Genomic DNA, 23,753 nt, shown 5'->3' with positions numbered 1-23,753 from the left:
ATTATTAACACTGCATTAGTGTGGTACCTGTATTGCAATTGATGAAAATAATTATACTATTAACCATAGTCCATAGTTTACATTAGGGTTCACTCTTTGTGTTGTACAAGTCTGTGTTGTAGTTTTAAAATTTTAATTCTGATAACTTATATACGAACTAAATTTGCCATTTTAACCACTTTTAAATAAAAAATTCAGTGGTATTAATCACATTTACAATATTGCACTACCGTCACCAACATCCATCACTAAAACTTTTCCATCACTCCAAACATAAACTCTGTACCAATTAAGCAATTAACTCCCCATTCCCTATCCCACCCTGGCCCCTGGTAACCTGTATTCTAGTTTCTGATTCTATGAATTTGCATATTATAATTATTTCATATCAGTGAGATCAAGCGATATTTGTTTTGTATGTGTCTGCCTTATTTCACTCAACATGATGTCTTCAAGTTTTATCTATTAATATGTAGTTGCATGTATGAGAACTTCGTCCCTTTTTATGACTGAATAATATTCAGTTGTTATGTCTATACCACATTTTTTTTGTAGTTTTTTGGGTTTTTTTTCCTCTCCTCTTCCCCCTCCTCCAGTTGTTTGTTCTCTGTGTCTATTTGCTGCATGTTCTTCTTTGTCCGCTTCTGTTGTTGTCAGTGGCACAGGAATCTGTGTTTCTTTTTGTTGCGTCATCTTGTTGTGTCAGCTCTCCGTGTGTGCGGCACCATTCCTGGGCAGGCTGCACTTTCTTTCGCGCTGGGCGGCTCTCCTTATGTGGCACACTCCTTGCACATGGGGCTTCCTTATGCGGGGACACCTCTGCATGGCCAGGCACTCCTTGCGCGCATCAGCACTGCGTGTGGGCCAGCTCCACACGGGTCAAGGAGGCCCAGGGTTTGAACCGTGGACCTCCCGTGTGGTAGACAGTCGCCCTAACCGGTGGGCCAAGTTCACTTCTCCGTCTATACCACATTTTGCATATCCATTTATCTGTTGATGGACACTTAGGTTGCTTTCATTTTTTGGCAATTGTGAACAGCCCCACTGTGAACATCTGTATGCAAATATCTATTCAAGTCCCTGCCTTCAGTTCTTTCAGGTGTATACCTAGGAGTGAGATCGCTGGGTTCATATGGTAGTTCTATACTTAACTTTCTGAGGAATCACCAAACTGTTTTCCACAGCAGCTGTGCCATTTTACATTCCCATGGGCTATGCATGAGTGTTCCTGTTTCTCCACACTTGTAATTTTCTGGGTTTTTTTTTTGTTTATTATTATTTTTATTCCCTCCTCCTCTCCTCTCCCAATGGCTCCCTTTGCTCATTGTCTGCTCGAACTGAACCTGGAACCTCCCATGTGGGAGGCAAGTGCCCAACTGCTTGAGCCACTTCTGCTCTCTGTTGGTTGCATCGTCTGCTTGTTGCATCATCTGCTTGTTGTGGTGTCTGCTGGTTGCACCATCTGCTGGTTGCAGTGTCTGCTTGTCTTCTTTAGAAGGCACCGGGAACTGAACCCAGAACCCCCCGTGTGGGAGGTGGATGCCCAATTGTTTGAGCCATATCCGCTCCCCCTGTTTTTTTAAATAGTTGCCATTCTAGTGGGTGTGAATTGGTGTCTCATTGTGGGTTTGAGTTGCATTTCCCTAATGGCTAATGATGTTGACCATCTTTTCGTGTGCTTATTGGCCATTCATGTATCTCCTTTGGAGAAATGTCTATTCTAGTCTTTTGCTCATTTCTTAATTGGGTTGTTTGTCTTTTTGCCGTTGACTTGTAGGAGTTCTTCATATATTCTGGATAGTAAACCTTTATCAGATATGTGGTTTCCAAATATTTTCTCCCATTCTTGAGGTTGTCTTTTAACTTTCATTATAAAGTCCTTTGATGCACAAAAGTTTTTAATTTTGATGAAGCCCCATTTATCTATTTTTTCCTTCAGTTGCTTGTGCTTTGGGTGTAAATTCTAAAACACCATTGCTTAACACAAGTCCTGAAGATGTTTCCCCGTGTTTTCTTCTAGGATTTTTATAGTTTGGGTTCTTATATTTAGTCCATTTTGAGTTTTTTTTGTGTATGGTGTGAAGTAGGGGTCCTCCTTCATTCTTCTGCACATGCACATCCAGTTTTCCCAACACTTTGTTGAAGACTTCTTTCCCCATTAACTGGACTTTGCACCCTTGGCAAAAATCCATTGGCTATAGATGTGAAAATTATAGTCTCTTTTGATTTGGAGAATCTGTGGGTCCCCTGGAGATCACCTGGTCCACCCCCTTCATTTTACGAGTTGTTGTCTTCATGAGGATAGTCATTGGTCCTTTACATCCTCAGTATCAGCCCACCTGGGGTCAATACATCTTGCTGAATGGGGAAACTGAGGTTCAGAGAAAGAAAGCTCACATGACCTGCCATTGGCCGAGTTGGCAGAACTGGGATGCCGAGACTGGGGTGATTCTATGATACCAACTGGCAGGGCAGGAACTGCCTCTTCCATTGCTGTGTCACTCCCAGCATCTGACACAGTGTTTGTACGTTGTAGGCTCCCAGTACATGCTTACAAAATAAATGACCAACTGAGTAAATTAAGTTCTTTTAATGCTTAGTTCAAATGGCTTCTACCTCTGAATATGACACTAAATGGTTGTGTGCACGTGTTTGTGTGTGTGTGTTCAGGCCATCTTGCTGGGGCTCATAGTTACAAGACAGCAAAACTTTTTATTTTCTCCTGCCCCCAGCAGCCTTAACCCCCCACTAGGGGGCGCGTGCACCCCATAAGAGGGTCTGAAGCCCACAGGTACAAAGACTCATTTCCAGTTTAAGGCCGTGGATGCCTCTCAAAGACACTTCCTTGGCCCCCCTGCCCCACACCCTCTCCCCACAAATACAAACAAATACATACACAAGCTTCCCTCCCCCAACTCCCTCCTCTCTGGCTGGGCTGCTGGCTGCCCTCTTCTCTACCCTGGCTCTGCCCTGGTTGCCGGAGGCAGTGGCACGGCTGGCGCAGTGACCTCACTGCCTGGCATCTGCTTGGGAGCAGAGCATCCCTGCCAGTGGCCTCCACTTCCTCCCTCGGGAACCTGATGCAACCTGGAGAGGCTGCTCTCCCTACTCCCCTCCACCCGCAGGCAGGAGCCAGCCTCTGGGGGCCCTGGGTCTGTTTGAACAAAGAGTTCCTGAGAGAAGTAAGGAAATCACCCTGGCCATTGCCCGTATCCCTTCGTAGGAATCCCCCACCCCGGCCTGGACTGCACCCAGCTCTCATTCCTTGTGCCCTTGTGGAGGGGTGGCAGTCAGCATTTCCTCCCAGCCCCACTCTCAGAGCCAGGCCCTCCCTGTGGGAACAGTGGACTTCCTGGGGGCTCAGGTATTTAGGTATTCCCTGTGAATGACCTTGAGCGAGTGACTGCACTTCTGCCAGCCGCCCTTTTCTTACCGGGTCAAGGCAGGTAACAACCATTCCTGCCACATAAGAAAGATGATGCTGGTAGATAAAGCCCTGGGCACAGTGCCTAGCACAGAATAACTGTTTGGTACACGCTAGCCGTTATTAATAACACTATTAGTATCATTATCACTATATGAATGTAAACGTCTGCGTAAGCCACTTGGCCGCTCTCCTTTCCAGGCTTACCAAGAAGCACTGCTTTCCTCAAGCTCCTGGCAGCCCAGCAGCCCCGTGCCATGCGCGCCTCCTGGACCGGGCATCTGCTGGATGCCCCTTGCCAGGCTGCCCTGGGCACCCGTTCTCACAACCACACACCTGTCGCGGGTGGGTATCCCCGAGGTTGCCCCTGCACCCTAGGGTGCACAGGTCAGCAGCAGTGCCTCCCTGCTGCACCGCGCCTCATCGTTGGCTCTCTGATCATGTTCCAGTCCCCGGGGGGAGACCGGCAGCGACCCTGACACTCAGACACAGAAGGAACAGACATCCTCCTCTCCCAGCCACTGCCCTCAGCCCCCCTGCGCTCCGAGCAGCCTTTTCCCTGTCACTCACTCCCACCAGCGGAATGATTAGCATGCAGACGGAGGGTGGGGACGCATGGGGCAGCCACCTCCTGTCTCCTCTGAGAGCTGAGACTCACTCGGGAAGAAGAGCTAGTGGGGGCGGGGCGTCCAGGCCAAGACACGGGGAGCAGTGGCCACATCTCTGGTTCAGCCCTACTTGGGTGCTGGGTCCAAGGAGGGACCCCTTGCCTTCCTCCTCCTTTCTCCCCTGGAGCTGTCCACCCTCTGCCTTCCTCACCCTGGGTTCAGAGTCGCCGGGGGCGCAGCCGTTGTGGACGTGGAGAGAAAGGAGGTGGGAAGGACCGTGGGGTGCAGAGGGGGCTCCTCGGCCCCTCGGAATCTCCTCCTGTCCAGGGATTCACAGTTCACAGCTAAGTGGATGCGCCCTTTAGGTGCCTTCTCCACTTGAGTGCTGTCTCCATTTACAGGCCAGCCGCCTTCCCAGGGCCACAGCGTCAGCAGTACTGTGGAGTAAGGCTTCAAATCCAGGCCCTCGGACCCTGGACTCCTTGTTCTCGGAGACGTCATCGTTATCTCATGACAGCTGCACCTGGGACCACCAGCCAGGAGGCCTCAGGTCCGTCTCCCTAGCTGCCCTTTAACTCTCTCCCTGCCAACCCCCAGAACGTCCCTGCTCCCATTTCCAAGCAGCAGCTCTTTCCAAGGAAATGGGACATTGTCCTTGTCGGGAATTAAATGACCCCTCCAGGTCCTGCCCTCGCCACGGGCATCACACCAAGCCCGGTGATGGGAAAGTGAGCAGGGCTGGGGCGCCTGGGTCCCTGGCCACCCTCCCGCAGGGGAGCTCTCGGCTGAGGGTGGCAACTTCTGCAGCAAGAGCTGCAAATGTGCAGACTGTGCTGAGAGCCCAGGGGTGGGAGAGGCCCCGGGAATAAGAGGCGAGCGTGGGCCGGGTGTGCGGGGAAGGTGTAAACACAATCTGCTCCCACCAAAGCCAGCCTGCTCCCTGGGGGAGAGAGCCCCTCCCTCCTGGCCCACACAGCACCCCAGCTGCCAGGGCCCAGTGCCAGCAGCCCCTTCCCCTCTCTTTCCCTCCCTCCATCTGGAAGGAGACCCTGGAGGAGCCACCATGTCCTGCACAGGTCCTTAGGATGGGGCCGAGACAGGGTGCAGCCCCGTACGTGCATGTCTGGCTGAAAGCCAGCCCTGTGACAGCGGGATGACCTTGGCCCGCCAACTCCTCCAGCGGGCAGAAGGAGACGGGCACCTTGGACATGGCAGAGCGCAGAGGCCAGGAGGAGGTGACAGGCACACAGCAAGGAGATGAGCGCCTGGATGCAAAATCAGGAGCAGGGAAGCCTCCGAGCTGGGAACAGTGCCCTCTGGCCCACAGCCGGACAGTCCTGTCACCAGAAAACCCGATGCCTCCCAGGAGAAAGACAGGCTGACAGGAGCAGAGACAGGTGGCCGTGGCCTCCGGCCCCGCGTCAGGTGGGCACCCTGGCGCTGATGCGGGTCCCTGCACAGGGCTCCAGCCCCCGCCCCCGGGCAACCCTCCCGCCGGCCTCCTCCCTGCCCTACTTTTGCCGGCAGAGCCTTCGCCTGGGGTCCCCCAGAGCCGCCCACACCCCACGCAGGCTCCTCTCCAGGCCCAGCAGCCTCTACCCAGGCAGGAGGCGCCGCCGCGCCCCTCGCTCCGGGGTGGGATCCCCCTCTGCCCCCGCGGGCTCAGCCACCCTCCCTCCTCCCTGCGGCTGTGGTGCCGCTGTCTAGAGACCGCCTCCATCTCCTGCCGGTCTTTGGGGACCCAGGGCTGGCGGCGGGGGGGCTGGATCATGGGGGGCACGGGGCCGGGTGGGGTTGAAGGTGACCGACTTCGAGACAGGCAGAAGCAGCCGCCTGCGGGGTCTCCGCCCGGGGCTCGCAGGGAGCCCCAGAGGAAATTGGCTTTGATCTCTGCTTGGCCGCAGGGAGACACGGCCGAGCAGCTGGGGTGCACAGGCGGCAGCCGCCGGTACTGAGCAGTCAGCAAATTGACGAAAACAAGTGCCCTACTCCCCTTCCCACGTGCGACTGCCCATTTAGAACACGGGCGCACACGCAGACACACACAGAAAACACGCTCCAAGGACAAGCTGTCGTTTGCTGGCATCCAGCTGCGGGCAGACATGTCACAGATCCAGCTGGCATTTCTTATTGATAATTTCAGCAGAGCGGCCAACGACAGGAGGAGCCCTGGGGAGAGGCACAGGCCACCGTGGCCAATGGAGACGACAGCCCTGGCCTGCAGGCCGTGCCGTGCGGGTAGGTTTCCAGAGGCCACACGCCGGTGGCCAAGAGAAGGGCTCACTGCTGACCAGCTGGGCAATGCTGGCCCAATTATTTAACCTCTCTATGTGCTTCCTCGTTTATAAAATGGGGACAACAATATTGCCAGTCTCCGTGGGTTATTTTGAGAATTAAGTTAGAGAATGAATGGAAAGCCCTGAATTAGAAACGCGTGAGCTCTCAACTCTCCAGGAGTTCTGGAATCTTCCCACCCCTCCTTGTCCCTGCCTCTCGCCGAGGCTGCTGGGGCTGCTGCCGAGCTAGCCCCGGGCCTGCTGCACGGCCCTCTCTTGGCCTTCTCCAGCTCGCAGTCCCTCAGAGGAGCCTCCAGGAACCCAGAGGGAAGGAGTCCGTCCTCATGGAACGAGCAGCTCTTTCTTGCCAGCCCCGGCCTGGCTCTGCCTCCAGAGCCCCACAGTCAGGGCCTCGGGAGACACATCTGGGGGTGACAGAGGCGTCTGCCTTCTCCACGGCTACTTTTTCCCGTTCTCCCTCCGGCTGCTGCTTCTGCCACCACAGCATCCTCCTGAGGGAGGGGGCGAACCAGGACTTGAGCTGAAACAAAACCAAAACAGATCAGCACTTTCTCCCATGCCAAGAGCCAGGAGGCTTGTTATTTCAGAGCGGCTAGTCCAGGGCACCTCTTGGTTCTCAGAAGCCCCCTAGCACTGACCTCAGTCCCCCAGAGTGACCACCACCTTAGCCTTGAGAGCCCCGGATGTGTTCAAGGCCACTCGGCAGGAGTAAGCCTTGCCCTGTGGCCTGGGGCACTGCAGGCTCAAGGTTCCCGTGGACCCGCCAAGCCCACCTGGCACTTGTGACGGTCATATGTGACCGCAGTGCTGGAGACGACCTGCTCTGCCCTGGCTGGCCAGCCCTTCCATAGTTCTTCTTTCCTGGTCCTCAGCCCTGCTTCCTGCCCTCCAGGAGTCCCGGGCCTGTCCTGCCTGCCTCTGTCAGCTCACCCCAGGCTGGGGCTGAGCTCTGCCTGAAGAGGCTAAGGCTGCCTTCAAAGGCTCCTGCTCCCTCAACGGAGAAAAGCCCCAGAGTCCCAGGGTGAAAGGGCCGTGCCCCTGCAAGGTGCCTAGCCCTCCTCCTCCTCCTGCCACCGTGCCTGGCAGTTCACCCCAGTACTGGGGGGGCAGGAGCACCAAAACCACCAGTGGAAATGTGTGCCCGTGGAATTGGAGGACAGAAGCTTCACCCTGAGCCCCCACCCCAGCCACCCCTCTGTGACAGCCGCCATCGGCAGGAGGTCCCTCGATGTCGGGCCACTTGTTCCAGTTCCAGGCAGGCTGCTTCCTTCTGGCCAGACCATCCCAAGTCAGGCCTGGCCATATGGCCCCAGATTTGGTCTGGCCCTGCCTGCCAGGAGGTCTGGACCCATTTCATGTAGAGGGATCCGACTCATGGTCCCACATGTGCCACCAGTCCTCTGGGTGGATGACCTTGAGCACGTCATTGAAAATCTCTCTCTCAGTTTCCTCAGCCTTTATCAAGAGACAGAACATGTGTCCTGCCAGCCCTCTGGGATCCCTGAGACTTCCAAGTGAGGCCGTATGTGAGGAACCTCTGGGAAGGAATAAAGCACTAATGGAGTATAAAATAAGAGCAAACGTTTATGCAACAATTACTCCATGGCAAGCGCTTTGCAACGATAATCCCATTTATTGCTTACAACCATTCTGTTAGTGTCTCCATTTTACTTATAACTAATAAGGTTGTACGATTTGCCCAAAGTCACAAGGAAGAGGGAAGCCAGCTGTCCAGCTCCAGGCCTGAACTGGACAGAGAGGACCAGCCAGCCTTCCAGCACCTGCTCTGCGGGAGCCCCTGTGGCGCGCGTCCTCCCAGGGTCAGCCCTTCAATCAGGAGGACGACAGGTTAAGCTCACCTAGACCAGCCAGTGCAGGATGGTCTCCCGGAAATGCCTCAACGCTTCAGTGCATGCCGGGTGCTTCGGCCTGGGCCTGTGGACCACCCCGGAACCTGGGAGAGTCCCAGTTCTAGGCAGGGAATGGACCAGGCAGGGAATAGCCGAGGACTCACCGATTTCCACACATCAAAGGACACACTGCAGGTGGGTGCCCCACCCAGAAAGAGACCTGAACTCCCATAAGACACCCTCCCTCTAGCGGCTCCGGAGCCCAGTGGTGGCTTAGGATCCTTCCTGCTTTTTGTTTCATTAGGAGAGGAGCAGAGCCTTGCCAGGGGCTAGTGGTACTCCAGGTGAGTTTCCCACATGAGGTGACCCACAGCTGAAGCACAGCAGGGACTTCGTAAGGACTGGCTGACTTCTCAGTGTTTTGTTGGGCATACGGGCCTCTCTCGTCAAAGGACACTGATTACCCAGGGAATGAACAGCTCGGGAGGTCCCCAAACTTCACCCCCTAAGACCACTTCGCCTTGGCCGGCCCAGGGAAGAGTTAACTTTCAGGTCACTGGAGACAGCGTCCTGCCCGCAGGGCCCGCCCAGCCAATGGCACTCAGTGCCGATGATGTCATGCTCCTCCCGCTCCTTCTATTGGGGACTGGACAGCGAATCCTGTGGCGGTTCAGGCCGCCGAGCGGCGGAGGCTGGGTGGGGGCGGGGGAGGAGGGGAGGGAAGGAGGAGAGGCGAGCAGAGCCCTGAAGAGCTGCTGCTGCCGCCTCCCTCTTCATTGCCCCTGCGCCTTCCAGCAGAGGGTACCCCTGGGGACCACCCCGGGCTCAGACAAGCCGGGCAGAGCAGCTTTAGTCCCGGGGAGGGGGCTGGGGGTTCCCAGCTCCCAGTCTGAGAAAACAGACATCCAAGCAGGCATACAGGGACCAGGGTGACCGGGGCTAGGGGACTTGCGCCTGCTGGCCAGCGGCGCACCCCCAGGCACAGGCAGCGACAGCTCTCTTGGCCGAGCCTCCCTCCCCCACCCGACTGCCCTCCGCCTTACCTGTCTGAGGACCGCAGGTCTGTTGCCAAGCCGCTGCCCCCAGCCGCCCCGTCCACTCCGCTGGGCTCCCTGTGGGAGGGAGGAACAGGCAGGAAGGGCTGTGGGCAGCGCCCAGACCCTCCTACTGCTCCTTAGGGCCTGGCCACATGGGGCGGTGGGCGTGGAGGCTGCAGAGGCCACGGCCTCCCGCCCCGGAAGAGCCCCAAGTTCCCCTGCTCCCAGAGGCTCGCTCTGGGACCCCGTGCAAATGCCCACGCCTACACCCCCACACACACCCCAAGCTCCCTGGAGGTGCAGGCCACTCCTGCCCACCTTCAGCTCGGCTTTAGCCTGCCCGGGAGTTCCTCCCCCTGCCCCAGCCCAGAGCCCCCCCGCCAGGTTCTCACGGTTGGACCCGGTGGGCGAACCAGCGACGCCAGAGCATGGCCAAGGTGCTGAGCAGGAAGAGGGTGGCACACATCGCCCTGGTGCCCCATCCCCTGCCCAGAGTCTGCAGAAGAAGGCGCCGGCCAGGGGCTGCAATGGCCCCCACCAGCTCCCACCAGCTCTCTGTCCCGCGGTTCCTGCTGGTGATGGATTAGGAGGCTCAAGCTGATTAGTGGGGTCAGCAGACCCGACCTTGTGAAGACTGATTAACCTCCCCGGGCCCAGGCTGCTCCGGCAGCGGCAGGGGAAATCAGCTGCAGCCGATGCTGTGATTCCCAATGTAAACACCAAGGCCTGGGCCTTGCCCTCCGGGGGCTTATAGTCTAGACAAGTTCAGAATGCCTGCGATAGAGTGACCTGGCTGCCAGGAAAAATCCCTACGCAGCACACGGGGAGTCGTGAGCATCAGGGAAAGCTTTGAAGAAGAGCTGGAGGCATCTGAATTTGCAGGTGATCAAAGAAGGATGGTCCTGAGACCCAAAAATCTACAAGGGCTAGAAATGTGCAAGAAATGGCCATGTCCCGGCAGCTGCAAGTGGGGTGGCAGGGAAGGACAGTGATGTTGCAGGAGAGGCATCAGGAGGAAAGTATGAGAAGCTGGGGTTGAAAGACAGGAGAGACCAGAGAGCGAAGGCCCCGTCTGCCTGGTGGGGAGCACGCCTCGGGCCAGTCCTTTCCCAACTTTTCTGATCGCTCTTTTCATTCAAAGACCGAAAGCGGTGTGCACACATCAAATGACTGTGCACATCCACTTACAAGTTTTACACGGTCCTGAAGTTCTAAGCCTTGCCACAACATGGATGAACCTTGAAATAGTCACGTGGAGTGAAATAAGCCATACCTGAAAGGACAGATTTTGCCATGATTTCATTTATATGAAATGTCTAGAATAAGCAAATTCATAGATTCAGAGAGTAGATTAGAGGTTACCGAGAGGAGGGACAGGGTAAGTAATTGCTTAATGGGTATTTGTGGTGGGGAAAAAGTTTTGGTGTGATGAGATGTGATGGCGGCACAACATTGTGAATTTAATTAACACCACCGAATTGTATGCTTGAAAGTGGTTAAAATTAGACATGTCAGACCACAATTGTAAAAATTTTAAACTATATACTATACTACTCTACAAAGACATCATTACATCTTAAAACATGTCAGCTTTGGAAAGGATGAGATGAAAATAAAGGGACATAAGATTTCTCCTACTTTCTTTCCACATCCGTGTGGACCCTCTTAGGTAGCCAGTGTGGAAACCACAGCACCAGCCCTGGGAGGCGCTTGGTGAGGGCGGCGCGCGGTGCAGGGGCCTCGGAGGGGCAGAGGGCGGTGGGGCTGTGGGGCTGGCGCCCGGTCGGCCAGCGGTGGGTGATGGTGGGTGACGGAAGCCACTGAGCCGCCGCTCCCCCCAGACCTCCAGACTCCTCAGGAGGCATGTGGGGAGCAGGGGCGGGAGGGCAGCGGGCCTGCAGGGACCCTCGCTGAGCTGCCTCATCCCCGGGCTCCAGGGAGGGCCTGAGCTGGGGCTGGCGGAGGCAGCTTCTCGCCGCTGCTGTCGGATCTCTGCCTTGAAACAGGATTTTAAAAACAAGTTCACGGGGACCAAGCTGAAGAGGACAGCCAGCCCTTTGCCACTGCTGGGCAAGGAGCACAGTCTTGAGGACAAAGGTCACCAGAGAGCCTTAAGGAGAGCAGAACTGGACAGACCCCAAAAGCGCTGTGGCACCCCGGCCTCAGGCCTGAGCGGGGGTCCAGTGGCCCTCAGAGGTCCCCTGCTCCGCGCTGCTGGGGCTCCCCCACACTCGCTCTGTCCTGCTCCCCGGACAGGCCCACCAGAAGCAGAGCTTGGGCCCCCCATCCCTCCCTGATGGGCCTCTGTGGCAGCCCCTCCTCTGTACCCCACTGGCTGCCTCTCCGACTCTGCCCCCCAGGGCCGGCCTGCCCCGTCGTTCCCAAGGCATCCAGGAACTTCTTTCCGCCTCTTGGGCTCGGAAGGCGCGGGCGAGGGGCCCGGAAGGAAGGGGCCGCAGGCCCGGGCGCCCGAGGCGGGACGAGGGCAGAGCGCGGACCGACGACCCCGCCCCGCAGCGGGGGGGCGCGCAGCGAGGAGACCCGAGTTCTCCAGCCCGCACAGCCGGGGGTCCGGAGCTGGGCGAGGGGGCCGCGGGCCCCAGCGGCTGGCTCGGGAGCCCAGCTGGGACCCCGGCGGCCGCCGGAGGGGCTCGCGTTCGCGCCCTCGGGCGGCCCCGCCGCCGCCGCCGGGGAGCCGTTGACTCGGAGTCGGTTCCCCGCGGTGGGCAGGGCGCACACACGCCCCGGGCCGCCCGCCGCGCGAGCGCCGGTCCCAGCGCCCCCAGACCCGCACCCCGCCGCGACGCGCTCCTGCGCGGTCGGCGCCACCCCGCGCCGCGTGACCGCCCCCTCCTCGCCGAGACCCCCCAGCCGACCGACCACACCTACCCCCTGGCCCCGCCCCGCGGTGCCCCTCGGCGGCCTGGCAGCGGGCGCCCCCACCCCCCACCCCGCCTTCACCTTGGGGGCATTGGCTCACCGACGCGGGGCTGGGGTTTGGGGCGTATTTGTTTTTTTAAAAACATTTTTCCAGCAGACCACATCCCCGCCCCCCGCTTGCGGTCCCCCGCCCCCCGCACATATACCCTGCAAACACACACACACACACACACACACACACACACACACACACGCCCGGCGCGCACAGACACACGCTCTCTCCCTCCGGCGCGCTCTGCCCCTCGCCCGCCCGCCCGCCGCGCACGCAGCCGGCCCCGGCTCCCCGCGCCCCGCGCCCGCCGCCGCCGAGCCGAGCCGGGCCGCGCCGCGAGCTGCTCATGGAGAAAGTGCCGGGCGAGATGGAGATCGAGCGCCGGGAGCGCAGCGAGGAGCTGTCCGAGGCGGAGAGGAAGGCGGTGCAGGCGACGTGGGCCCGGCTCTATGCCAACTGCGAGGACGTGGGGGTGGCCATCCTGGTGAGGTAGGTGTCGCCCCGGCCGGGCCCCGCGGAGGGAGGGCCCCGCGGCTCCTGGCAGGGGCGGGCTCGGCCCGGGTCCGAGCTCCGGTGCCACCTCTCCACCTCCGATTGGGGCCGGGTGCGGGCGGCGAGGGGCGCCGGGGGGCCGGGGTAGGCGGGGGGCCGCGAAGCCCTGGCTGGGACCTTCCCAGTCGGGGGAACCGGGGCCGGCCGCCAAGGGCGGGCACCCCGGACCCCTTCCTTCCCCCGGCCTCAGAACTCAGCCGGCCGCTGGGGTCCAGGTCCAGGTCCGCAGCCCCCTCTCCCCCGGACACTCAGCCTGTGCCCGGCCAAGCTGATAGGGACACACATTTGACCATCTTGTCCATTCTAGAGATGGGAAAACTGAGGCTCAGCCAAGGAAGGGGCACAGAGAGGGGCAGCCCCTCTCTCTAGCTCAGCCCCTTGCCCTCTCCAAAGCCTCAGGGCCCACAGAGACCCAGGAAATAGAGGTCAGCAGGAGGAGACGGATGAGGGCCAGCTTTCCTGGCTGTCCGCTTCCTGCCCGAGGGGAGTGGGCCTGCAGGAGCTGCCAGGGCCGGCCCCGGGCGCCGAGAAGCCCCCTGGGCCTGCGCCTGCTGAGTTTGCTGGAGCGCAAGGGAGAAGCTTCTTGGGGAGACAGGGCCCCACCCAGAAACGCCCCACCTAGGTGGGGAAAGCTGTGTCTCGGGCTTGGGGGTCACTCCCCCGAGGGACCCACACGCAGAGTGGCACCGACACACTTTCACACTGGTGCGCACACCTTCCTAGAGTTAGCATCACCAGGCCCCACCGCGAGTAACTGGCTGTAGTGCCACATCCACGTCCCGTTCCCGCATGGGCTGGTCCCGGGAGTACAGGCAGAGAGGCCCGACCCTAGCCTGCCCTCGAGCCCCTGCCCTCGGCAGGGGGAAGCTGTCCAGGACAGAGCAGGGTAGTCTAATTATTCGAAGAAAGGAAGGACAGTTCCTATGCACGCCTGTTTCCTGGTCCTGGCCAGTCCATGGCTCCTCTTTGTCCCCTCCCCCACCCCCTCTCCCTCCTGTCTCCCCCAAGCCTGGGACTTACCAGCTCCAGGCTGCCATGCCCTGATTCCAACTTAGAAGCCGATTTTAGAGGAAAAGGAACCAGAAGCACTTTGCGAGGAGTTAGAGGAGGGGCAGCTATCCAGCAGCTCACCCTTTACTCCCAGAAACGCAGCCGGGGGCTGGGGGAGGAGAGGAGGGGGATTCGGATCCCGAAACTCAGAGAGGCAGTGCCGCGCGTGCCAGCACCCACACAGCACGCAGCGGGTAGCGGCGCCGCAGATGCGCCAGACTGCGTGCCCCAGGGCTGCCCCCCGGCAGCGGGGAGGAAATGAGGCAGGGTCCACGGGACCAGCAGGCCAGAGGAACCTCGGAGAGCGTCTCTCCCCACCCCTGCCACTTGCCGGCGTTGCAGCGTGTCCAGGACCCATCTCTCGGGGGCTCCACGGAACCTGCCCGGGATGGGGCGCGGGTGGCACGAGGGGAGCGGAGGAAGGCACTTCCACCCCCAGGGCAGGGCTTTTTCTGGAGAGCTGGCGCGCTTGGCAAGGTTGTCTTTCTCTCAACCCCACCTTCTAGTTCCCCGTTCCTGACTTAGAGAGGGGGCTGGGCCCGGGCTGGGGTGCTGTTTGCTAGTGCGCTCAGACAGAGGCCCTGTTCATCAGAGAAGGCCTGAGCTGGCTGGGGGATCTTAAGTTATTACACGCTGGGGAACCCCCACCCCACCTGCCTCATGGGGCCCCACCTCTCTTAATTGGAGAACTTGGTCCCATGCTGTCGCTGCCCCTCCCGCCAGTCCCAGGCCTGGCCAGCTCTCCTCTCCTTCTGCTCCCTCCTGGATCTGTCCAGGCTCTTGGGCCCAGGGGGCGTTAGGGGGTCTCCCAAAGGCCCCTGTGCAGATCCTTTGCCGCCAGTCTTGCCACACAACACACGAATCCACAGCCTGAGCCACGAGCCTCTGGCCATCCCTCTCTCCTCCTCCTTTGCCCTCACCCCTTAGCAGCCTGCAGGGCAAATGGGAAGCCAAGGCCGCTCCAGGGCCCACCCTGCAGGGGTGAGCAGCTCTGATGGGGGCAGTGCAGGAGTTGCCTCTGGTCCAAGCCAGACCCCGCATCTCCACTCTGCAGGGAGAACATGAGGGGACACCCATGCTTTACAAAGATGCTCCCCTCCCGGCTATAATGCTGGCACCTACCCCCTCACACTCAGACAAGCCGATTTCAGACTCTCTGGGGAGCCCAGATGCCGCTGGGTGCTGAGAAACCCCCAAGGCTGGCTGCTGAGGCTTCTCCCCTACGCATGTGGCACAGCCTAGACTGGCAGGGGCGGGTCAGGGATAAACACGGAGGGGCTGGAGAGAGAAGCCAAGGTGAAGGAGAGCAGAGCACACAGCCCCTCAGACCCCTGGCCCAGAGGAGGAGCCCTGGCCCGGGACTGTCATTCGTGGAGGCCAGGTACCCGCTCTGGGTATGTGGGCAGGAGACTTGCCTGGGTCCTGGGCCACGAACCTGGTGCAGCAGTGTCCCATGGCAGTATGGGGAAGCTGTCAGAGCAGGGGCTGCTGGGCTCCTTCCTGCCATCTACCTCATTGGCCAACCTTGACCTTCAATTTCTTAATCCATAAAGTGGGCATAAAAACAGTGCCAGCCTCAGAAGTGTATTACAAGGAGTAATGGGAATAATGAGATCAAATAATAAGTGTGCAATAAAGGTTCCCTATTATTTCCTCACCAGTATAAGGGAGTAATACCTGCTTAAGTGTGGCAACTTAATGAAATAACACGTGGAGATGCTTTACAAATGTTAACGCACCATTGTTTTTATAGCAATTGCAAAACTCCCAAAGTCTGAAGTCCTCGTTTAAGAGCAGGTCGGGTTTTCACATTTGTCGCTCATTGCAATGCTTCTCCAGAAAAATGCAGTGTATTTTCAGACTCATTGCCTCATTTGTCCCCACTGGTGTATCTGTGAAGTAGCAAGCGGGCGGGACTCCTCTCTGTCTTTTGCAGATGGGGAGGCTGTGAGGTGGTTTGCCCAAGGTCACACTTGGTCTCCAAAAGCGACCCTCCCAGGTCCCTGCGTGGACTGTGCCCTGGTCCCTGTCAGACCTCCACTGCCAGTAGTGGCTTTGTGTCCTGACAGGGTGGCTTGGGCCAGGGCTCTCTGTGCATCGGTTCTGCTCTCAGGCCTGTGAGTCGGCCCCTAGACCAAGAGCTGCTTTGGTAAATTATCGACTCCCTCTGCTCACTCCAAAGGGGTAAAACCACCTGCGAAAAAACCCCATGGGTCTGGGACACTCCGTGTATTTTCTGAGGATTCAATGAAGTTATGTAAGTTCCCATCAAGTCCCCACGTGTGCTTCCCAGGATGCCCAGCCCCAGCTGGGAGAAGAGTGCAAATGTCATCCACGTCATCCCGCGGTCTGTAGGGCCCTGGGCCAGGCGGAGGGTCAGAGCGGGGCGTGGGCACCAGACCAGCAGAGAAACAGCTGTCAAAGGTGGGAGGGAGGGCTCCTGAGTGAAACCGGGGGGCTTGAGGGGACAGGACAGCAGCAGGCTTAGGCCGGCCCGGGCCCTCTGGGGGAGGGGAGTCTGGCGGCATTCCACAGTTTGGAAAGGCAGGCTGGCAGCGCGAGGCACATTTTACTAAACAGTAAATGAAGGGAGCGTGGCACCTGTTGGAGACGTGGGAGTGGGACAGTTTGTAAGAAGCCTGGAATTTCAGGTTAAGGAGACTCAACTGTGTCTGCTTGACACTGGGGAGCCATCGAATGTTTTTGAGCATGAGACTGACCCGATCTTGAAAATGGTGTTTTAGGGAAACAGATGATTGGAGATAAACTGGAAATGGGAGAGGCTAGAGCTAGGGAGACCTGGTATCTGCTCCAAGAAGTTCACAATCTTGTTGGAGAGATAGGAACTCAAGGAAAGGAGTAATCAGAGAACCGGGCGAGGCAGGTTAACATCAGTGGTGCAGGCTGAGGAGGGAAGCGGGGTGGTAGAATGAAGAGCGCATCTCTCGCCCTCACTGGCTGAGTGTCCTTCCCCGAGTTACCTGGGCCTTCCTTTGCTCATAGAGAGGGCTCTGACTTTATCATAATAAGGCCCCCCCTCCCAGACTGGAGCCTGTGGACTTTGCACAGGGTTCTCATTTAATCCTCGCGAAAGCCCGGAGACAGGAGCAACGACGCCCATTTTATGGATGAAGAAACTGAGGCCCTGGAAGGTTAACTTGCCCAGGACACCCCAGCCGGTGATTGCAGACCCCAAGCTCTGGCCATATGGTGGTGAAGGCAATTATTGGGGTGGGGCTGGCTCCTGCCCCTCTAGCCCCTGTCCCCCCCTACCGACGCCCCGGCCACTTCGGGGCCTCTGAGGGTGGGGCCCAAGGCAGCCCCTGCTCCAGCGCACGCCCCTCCCCCTCTGGCCAGGTTCTTTGTGAACTTCCCGTCCGCCAAGCAGTACTTCAGCCAGTTCAAGCACATGGAGGAGCCCCTGGAAATGGAGCGGAGCCCGCAGCTGCGGAAGCACGCCTGCCGCGTCATGGGCGCCCTCAACACTGTCGTGGAGAACCTGCACGACCCCGACAAGGTGTCCTCTGTGCTTGCCCTCGTGGGCAGAGCCCACGCCCTCAAGCACGAGGTGGAGCCGGTGTACTTCAAGGTGCGCCCCTGGGCGGCGGCTGCGGGGGTGGGGGCGGTACAGCAGCCTGCAGGCTCTGGGAGGGCTCCCCGGCAGCAGAGGGGACCTCGGGCCACCCAGGCTCTTCCCGTGGAGCGGCATCCCCGGCACAGCAGGTGGGGGCTGGGGCCCCAGCAGCCCTGGTCTCAAGGGTGTCAGGTTGCTGAAGCCACCAGCCGGTTCCCGAAAACCGGCCCCTGGGCCAGTTGCAGGCTGGGAGGGGTGCCGGGGGCCCTGGGGTCTGCAGGGCACCCAGGTGGGGCACCCAGGCGTTTACTCCACCTTCCTCCTTCTGCCCCCCAGATCCTCACTGGGGTCATTCTGGAGGTGGTGGCCGAGGAATTTGCCAATGACTTCCCGCCGGAGACGCAGAGAGCCTGGTCCAAGCTGCGCAGCCTCCTCTACAGCCACGTGACCGCTGCCTACAAGGAAGTGGGCTGGGTGCAGCAGGTTCCCACCGCCGTCATGTGAGCAGGCTGGTGGGGGGCGTCGCCGCGTCCTCTCCTGCCCCCTGGGGCTCCCATCTCGCCCCTGGGCTGGGCCAGGGACACTTCGGGGAGGGAGGTCTGGGGTCCCTGCATGGAAGCCCGGGCGAGAGAGGAGAGGGCCTGCCGGAGCTTCCCTCGGAGCTCAGACCCAGGCCGCCCCCCAGCTGCGCGGAGCCCCGAGCACCCTCCTTGGGGTGTCCCCCTGCCCCCGCAGCACCCCCAGACCGCTGCTGCCCGCCCCCAGCCAAGGTGCCAACGACTGCTGAGCTCCGGCCACTTCCTCCCCTGGTGCCGCTCACACGGGGCCATGTCTGCCCCCCGATGCTGACCAGTGCGCCCCAGAGCCTCCAGCGTACACCGAGGCCCGGGCCCGGAAAGTCACGAGGGCCCTGGAGCCGCACACGTTCGTGCGCAGGCCCCCGCCCACGTGGGGTGTCGCAGGCTGGCACGCACGCAGGCGAGGGTGTGTGGCCTGCGGGGCTGGCCCCGAGGCCGTGCCAGCGGTTCTGGGCCCCGGGAGGACACAGGAGCCGGGATCGAGGCGGGTGGCCTCGGGGGCTGCAGCTGACGCGGGGCGCCAGGGGAGGGCTGGCCCCGTGGTGGCGGCTGGGAACACTTAGCCTCCCCGGGCCCCGAGGGGTGGCTGGTTCTGGGAGCCGAAGGCGGGGCCCGAGTCGGGAGGCCGAGAGGCGCGGAGGCGGGAATGGGAACCAGGGGTCAGCCAGCGGCTCGGGACACGCGTGGTGGAGAAACATTCCCAGCAGTTTCCCATGGAAGAGGCAGCGCCTCCTCCCCGGGCTGCGCGCGGGCCCACAGAGCCTGCGGGACCTCCCGGCCCTCTCCGCCGAGGAAGTCCCCGAGGGCGGCCTTGGGCGGCCAGACTCCCTCGGCCTTCCTGCCGCTGGCCGTGGGGGCGAGCCAGACCTCTCCTCCAGATGTGCACAGCTGGGCCCGCCCCAGCCCCAGTGGGGACAGGAAGCAGGCGGGTCCTACCTGCCCCGGGAGGGCCCTGGCCGCTGAAGGAATCAGCCAGCCGGCCCAAGGAGGGGCCGCCGGAGGGGAGGGGGCTTGCCCTCCCTCTGCCTCCCGGAGGAGTGCTCGGCCACCAGAGACAAGTCTGTTTACAGCCAGGAGACAAGACTTCCTGCTTCCAGAGAAAAAGGCTTTTTTTTACGGCGGCCTAGGGAGATAGTTTGGACACCACAGAAAGAGCTGGCCAGGCGCGAGCCCCAGTGAATCAGAAACACATGGACGATGTTTCCTGCCTCGACACCTCGTCCCCTCCCCCTCCTTGCCTCAGCTGGACCCCAGGGACTTAGATCTGGCCAAACCCCAAACATCAGGAAACCGCCGAAATCTTGTTTCTGCTTCTTCCGGATGGAAGAAGGGCCGAGGATGAGGCTTGGCGGGGGCTCCCAGAGCTGCACCCAGGCTTGGGTTACCCCCTCCCGCCCCATGGTCACGGGGTACCCCCTCATCCCCTCACAGCTCTGCTCCTCCTTCTGGTGTCCTGAGGGCACTGGTGGGGCCCCCTAAGAAAGGCTTGTCTCCCTGGGGCCCAGGCCCAGCCTAAGGCCAGGGTCCCAGTGGGCTCTGGGTGTGGGACTGAGTTAAAGAACAGGGTTCGAGCAGTCCCTGTCCAGCTTCTCTTATCAGGGTGGGAGCCGTGGTGGGCCAGGTGCCATTGCTGGTGAACTTTACTTAAGGGTGTGTATACGTCTGTGTGGGTGGAGGGGTGGGGAGTCGGGGGGAAGGCAGGGAGGGACAGGATGATGCGTGCAGATGGGTGGCCTGAGCAGCGCACGCCACATTCCAGAATCAGTAGAGAAGATGGCGTCAGCATGGTGCTTTGCAAGTTTTGAAAGCCTGGAGAGTTGATGTCGCTGGAATCTCCTGGGTGTCGGCAAGGCAGACAGCCCTGGTTTAGGAAAAAAAATTGGGTTCAGCTGGGCCAACTGACTTGCCTGAGGTCACACAGCAGGTTCACAGCAGATGGGGGACTAGAACTTGGGACTAGGGGGGAAGTGTGCGTTCCTCTGCACCGAGCTGGGTCCTGGGGGGGGAGACCCCGCCTTGCCGCCCCGACCCCTCTGCCCTGCTCCCCAGGAACCCCCGGTCTCATTCCCTTGTAACCCGCTCCCTCCGTCTCCTTCTCGCCCACAGCCCACCGGCCACACTGCCCTCTTCGGGGCCGTAGGACGCCCCCCCTCCGCTCCCCCTCCCTGGCGGCACCTCGAGCAGAAGGCCGAGCTCTGAGGACCCTCCTCGACCTTCCATTTGTGGGTGCCACGCCCGCGGGAGGAATCCCTGGCCCGTCTTCCAGGAAGGAGGCTCCGCGGAGGCCACGGTCCCCCGGAGCTGCCGGGAGGTGGCGGGCTGCCTGGGGGCTGACCCCGGCTGGCGGGCGCCCGGGGCGGGCCCTCCGCCGTGCAGAGCCGCCCGGCTCTTCTTAGCTTTTCTACTCACTGGCGAGGGAGACCAAGCGGGAAGCAGGGCGGGTCTCTGAGTCACTCCGGGAATAAAGCAGCCCCGTTTCTACCTGCCCGACCAGCATGCAGGTCTCAGCGTCACCTACTAGAGTATCATGCACACACATCTACCGTATATACAGATATATTCTATATACAGCCTATATTAAATATATATATATATACACACACACGGACACCTCTGTCACGTTCGTCTGCGGGGCCCAGAGGCATGTGTGGCGCTTCGGTTCGGCCCGTCTGTGTGAGGGGCAGGGAGGGACCCGCTCATGCTTCTGGGCAGAGGACAGAGGGTCCCGGCAGAGGTGGGGGCTCCACGTCAGCGCAGAGGGGATCCACACTTGGATGGGCAGGTTTGGGGTATCCCAACTTGCTGGCAAAGCCCGGCCTAGTCTCTCTGACCCCGAATCCCCACGTTCCTGCTGTCCACTTTCAGGCACAGGGGACTCGGCTCACCGAATTTGGGGCCACAGTTCTGCTTCTCGTGGCTCAGAAGCCCCAGGATGGGCAAGGACGGATGGCGGGTGCTGGGCAGGATGACTGAGCGGGGGGCAGGGGCTATGGGAAAGAAGCCTCAAATGCCAGTGCCACCTGCCGGCGCCACAAAGCCGGGTGGGGGGCGGGGTCTGGCCTGCCCAGCCGCGGGCCTGGGGGACCAGAAGCTTCCATCTGCCCCTGGGGCTCAGGGGGCTGGGGGCCTACCCTCCACTCTCTCCCGGCTGGTGGTCCGTCTCATCCACCCACCTGGGTCAGCCCAGCTGGGCCTCCGGGTGCCCCTTGAACACGTGCATCGTCCCCAAGGGTGTGTTGCTGCTGTGGCTACTGTGCTTGTGTCCCCCCCCCCCCACGCTGCCATCTGTGTAACTGCCTGTCCTCCTTTTGTAGTTTCTGTAACCAGACCCGGCTGCCATTAAACAGACCTGCTCTTCCTGGATCCTGTATCGGTGCACATCGGGAGGCCGTTCCTGCCCCCTGCCCCTCGCCCGCCGCCCCTCCTCTTTTTTTGGATACATCTCCACCCAGGGCACCCCCTCGCCTGTGTCGCAGAAACCCAGTCCCAGAGACTAGAAGCTGGTTTTGGGGGTGTGGGGGAACCAGGGATGGGGTGAGGGGTGGGTTGTGTTTGTTAAAAAGTCAAGGGGCTTTTAAAACAAATCTTTAGTTCTGAAAATCTCTGCCCCACCCAGGAGAGGACACAGGAGGAAGGAATCAGGGGAAATCTTTGGGAAGGAGAGTCCTTTTTGCCCAAGAACTCGAGGAATGGGCCTCCTGCTGCTTTGCAGCCCAGAACAGGGGGCGAGCCAGGGCCTGGCCCCCCTCCCTGAGTCCCGCGGGGCCCATCAGCCCCTAAGGTTTGGGAGCGGAAGCTGGCTCTTATCAGCATAAGCCCTCGCCCTCTCTGATTTCTCAAGCTCCCGGGTGCCTTCCCAAGCCCTCCATCCTGCACATCACAGCCTGACTGGCCAGGCCTGCCCAGCCCCCAGCCCCTGGCGGCAACCAGCCGCAGCAGCAACTCCCCGAGGAGGGGGCCGGGAGGTCACTGGCCCTGGGGGCGGGGAGCCACAGGCAACGCAGGAAACAGTGTCTGCCCCTTGGGAGGGTTCCGGCGGCCTGGGAAGATTCAGCTGCCACGCAGGGCAGGTCTTGTCTCCAGACTGTCAACTCCTTGAACGCAGGCTGTGCCTTCATCTCCCGGGCCTGGCACGGCAAGGTGCTCTACAGACGTCCAAAGAATAAATAAAGGAGCTCTTAGAAAGCCAGCCAAGGACCCAGGGCCAAGTGTGAGCTTGTGAGCGGGAAGCAGAGAGCAGAGCGGGGAGGTCAGCGTGCCTAAGTCCTGTCCTAGGAGGCAGCAGCTGAAAGCTGGTGGCTCCAGGGTTAGCCTCAGCCTCTTGGGGGCTGTGTGACCTTGGGCAAGGCACTCGACCTCTCTGAGGCTGGATGAAGAGGATGCACAGGGCCAAGGAGAGAGCCCGTGCTAGGCCACCCGAAGTGGCAAATGGAAGGAGGGAGGGCGGATCCAGCTGAGAACAGGGAGCCTGAGAGAAGGAGCAGAGATGGAAAGCGCAGGCGGGTGAGTGAGCTAGGGCTAATCCCAGGAGGCCGTGGGCACGGGCAAGGTGGGCAGAAACGACCGAGGACTGTCCTGGGCCGTGCAGGCCCGGGGAGGTTGGGTCCAGCCAGAGCAGGAGCTGGACAGGGCCGTGGGGACTAGGACCTGGGGGGAGCGGCTTTCCGAGGGGAGAGGTAGGGGGTGGTCTGGGAGGAAAAGCCCCCACGCCTCCCCCCCATTCCAAAACCGGGGTCATTCTGGAACGCAGTCCTTGGGAGAGGGTCCCCCCGCCGGCAGCTCACTCCGACCAGGACCAGGGCTGCTGCCTGGAGCTGGGGAGACAAGGTTCCCCCAGGGGTGCTGCAGGATGGGGGCGGGGGGAGCCATGTCTGCAGTTTGGTTTTGTGCTCTCTCTCCTCTCGGAGGGGGCCTTCTCGTCGAGCAGCTGAGCAACTGGGTCAGCTCCCCCTGGCGTGCTCGGGCTGTGAGCGATGGGGTGTCAGGATGAGGGTGCAGGGAGGCTGCGGCGCCTTCCTGCCGCCAAAGCCGTGCCGGCGGCGGCCCCACAGCGACCCCTGCTGGCGGCGGGAGGAAGCTCGCCCGAGCCTGTGCTGCAGGACCAGGAGCTGCTGTGCTACCGCCTTCTTCCTCTGTGATGGCCTCGGAGAGCCCCCCTTCCTCCTCCTTTAAGGGGGCAGCACCACCTTGCAGTCCCCCCAAAGCGTCTCGCTCTGTTCCCTGACAACCACCTCCAGAAGTCTGCAGCAGACCTCTCTTCGAAGTTGTCCTGTCCAACCCCCGCCTCCCTGCCCCCCGGAGCCAGCATGGCTAAGCTGAACCTGAACCTCACTCCGCAGTCCTGGCCCCATTCTGACTTCAGCAGCAATGGGGTCCACGGCTTCTGCCGTCGCCCCCACCCTTGCCGGGAAGCTCTTCCATCTACAGTTTGAAACCCCCTAGTTTGATACACGTGACTCCTACAGGGCTTGTCCATCCAACATTCCTATATCCACGAAGCTTTTGTTCCAGAAGCGCTTGTCTCAGGCCACGTCAGGGCAGCGCAACTGCATGGAACCAAACTGGAGACTGAGGCACGGAAAAATGTGCATCGCTAGTGTGGGGGTCAGCCAAAGAGGTGCTGAGGCAAAGGACCGGAACTCTGTTGGCTTTTATAATGGGGATTTCTTTGGAGTGGAAGCTTACAGTTACCAGGCCCTAAAGAGTCCCACCCAAGGTTCCTTTTCTCACCCCAACTCTGTTGCCACGCATTGAAGCAAGATGGCAGGTGATGTCTGCGAAGGTTCAGCCTTCCTCTCTCTCTTGAGGCTCCATGGGCCCGGCTTCTTCCCATCTCAGCTGGAGGCTGGCA

The 23,753-nt window shown here is 60.2% G+C and overlaps 1 protein-coding gene across 1 annotated transcript; it reads left to right on the top strand.

Annotated features, from left to right (window-relative positions):
* Positions 1–12,357: 12,357 nt before the first annotated feature.
* On the top strand, positions 12,358–21,265 carry CYGB (cytoglobin). The gene is made up of 4 exons (XM_004454458.4): positions 12,358–12,637; positions 17,108–17,339; positions 17,661–17,824; positions 20,009–21,265. Exons 1-4 carry the CDS (start codon positions 12,495–12,497, stop codon positions 20,040–20,042), a joined length of 573 nt encoding a protein of 190 aa, XP_004454515.1. The 5' UTR covers positions 12,358–12,494; the 3' UTR covers positions 20,043–21,265.
* Positions 21,266–23,753: the final 2,488 nt, after the last annotated feature.

Source organism: Dasypus novemcinctus, chromosome 21 (assembly GCF_030445035.2).
Source record: "Dasypus novemcinctus isolate mDasNov1 chromosome 21, mDasNov1.1.hap2, whole genome shotgun sequence".
Taxonomy (NCBI): domain Eukaryota; kingdom Metazoa; phylum Chordata; class Mammalia; order Cingulata; family Dasypodidae; genus Dasypus; species Dasypus novemcinctus.
The sequence above is the reverse complement of the archived record's forward strand: the minus strand, read 5'-3'. Positions and strand labels throughout refer to the sequence as shown.

Coding starts and splice junctions, on each gene's coding strand:
- CYGB (XM_004454458.4), top strand. CDS start 12,495: ATGGAGAAAGTGCCGGGCGAGATGGAGATCGAGCGCCGGGAGCGCAGC. Junction 12,638..17,107: donor GGGGTGGCCATCCTGGTGAG/GTAGGTGTCGCC, acceptor CCCTCTGGCCAG/GTTCTTTGTGAACTTCCCGT. Junction 17,825..20,008: donor CAGGTTCCCACCGCCGTCAT/GTGAGCAGGCTG, acceptor TCTCGCCCACAG/CCCACCGGCCACACTGCCCT.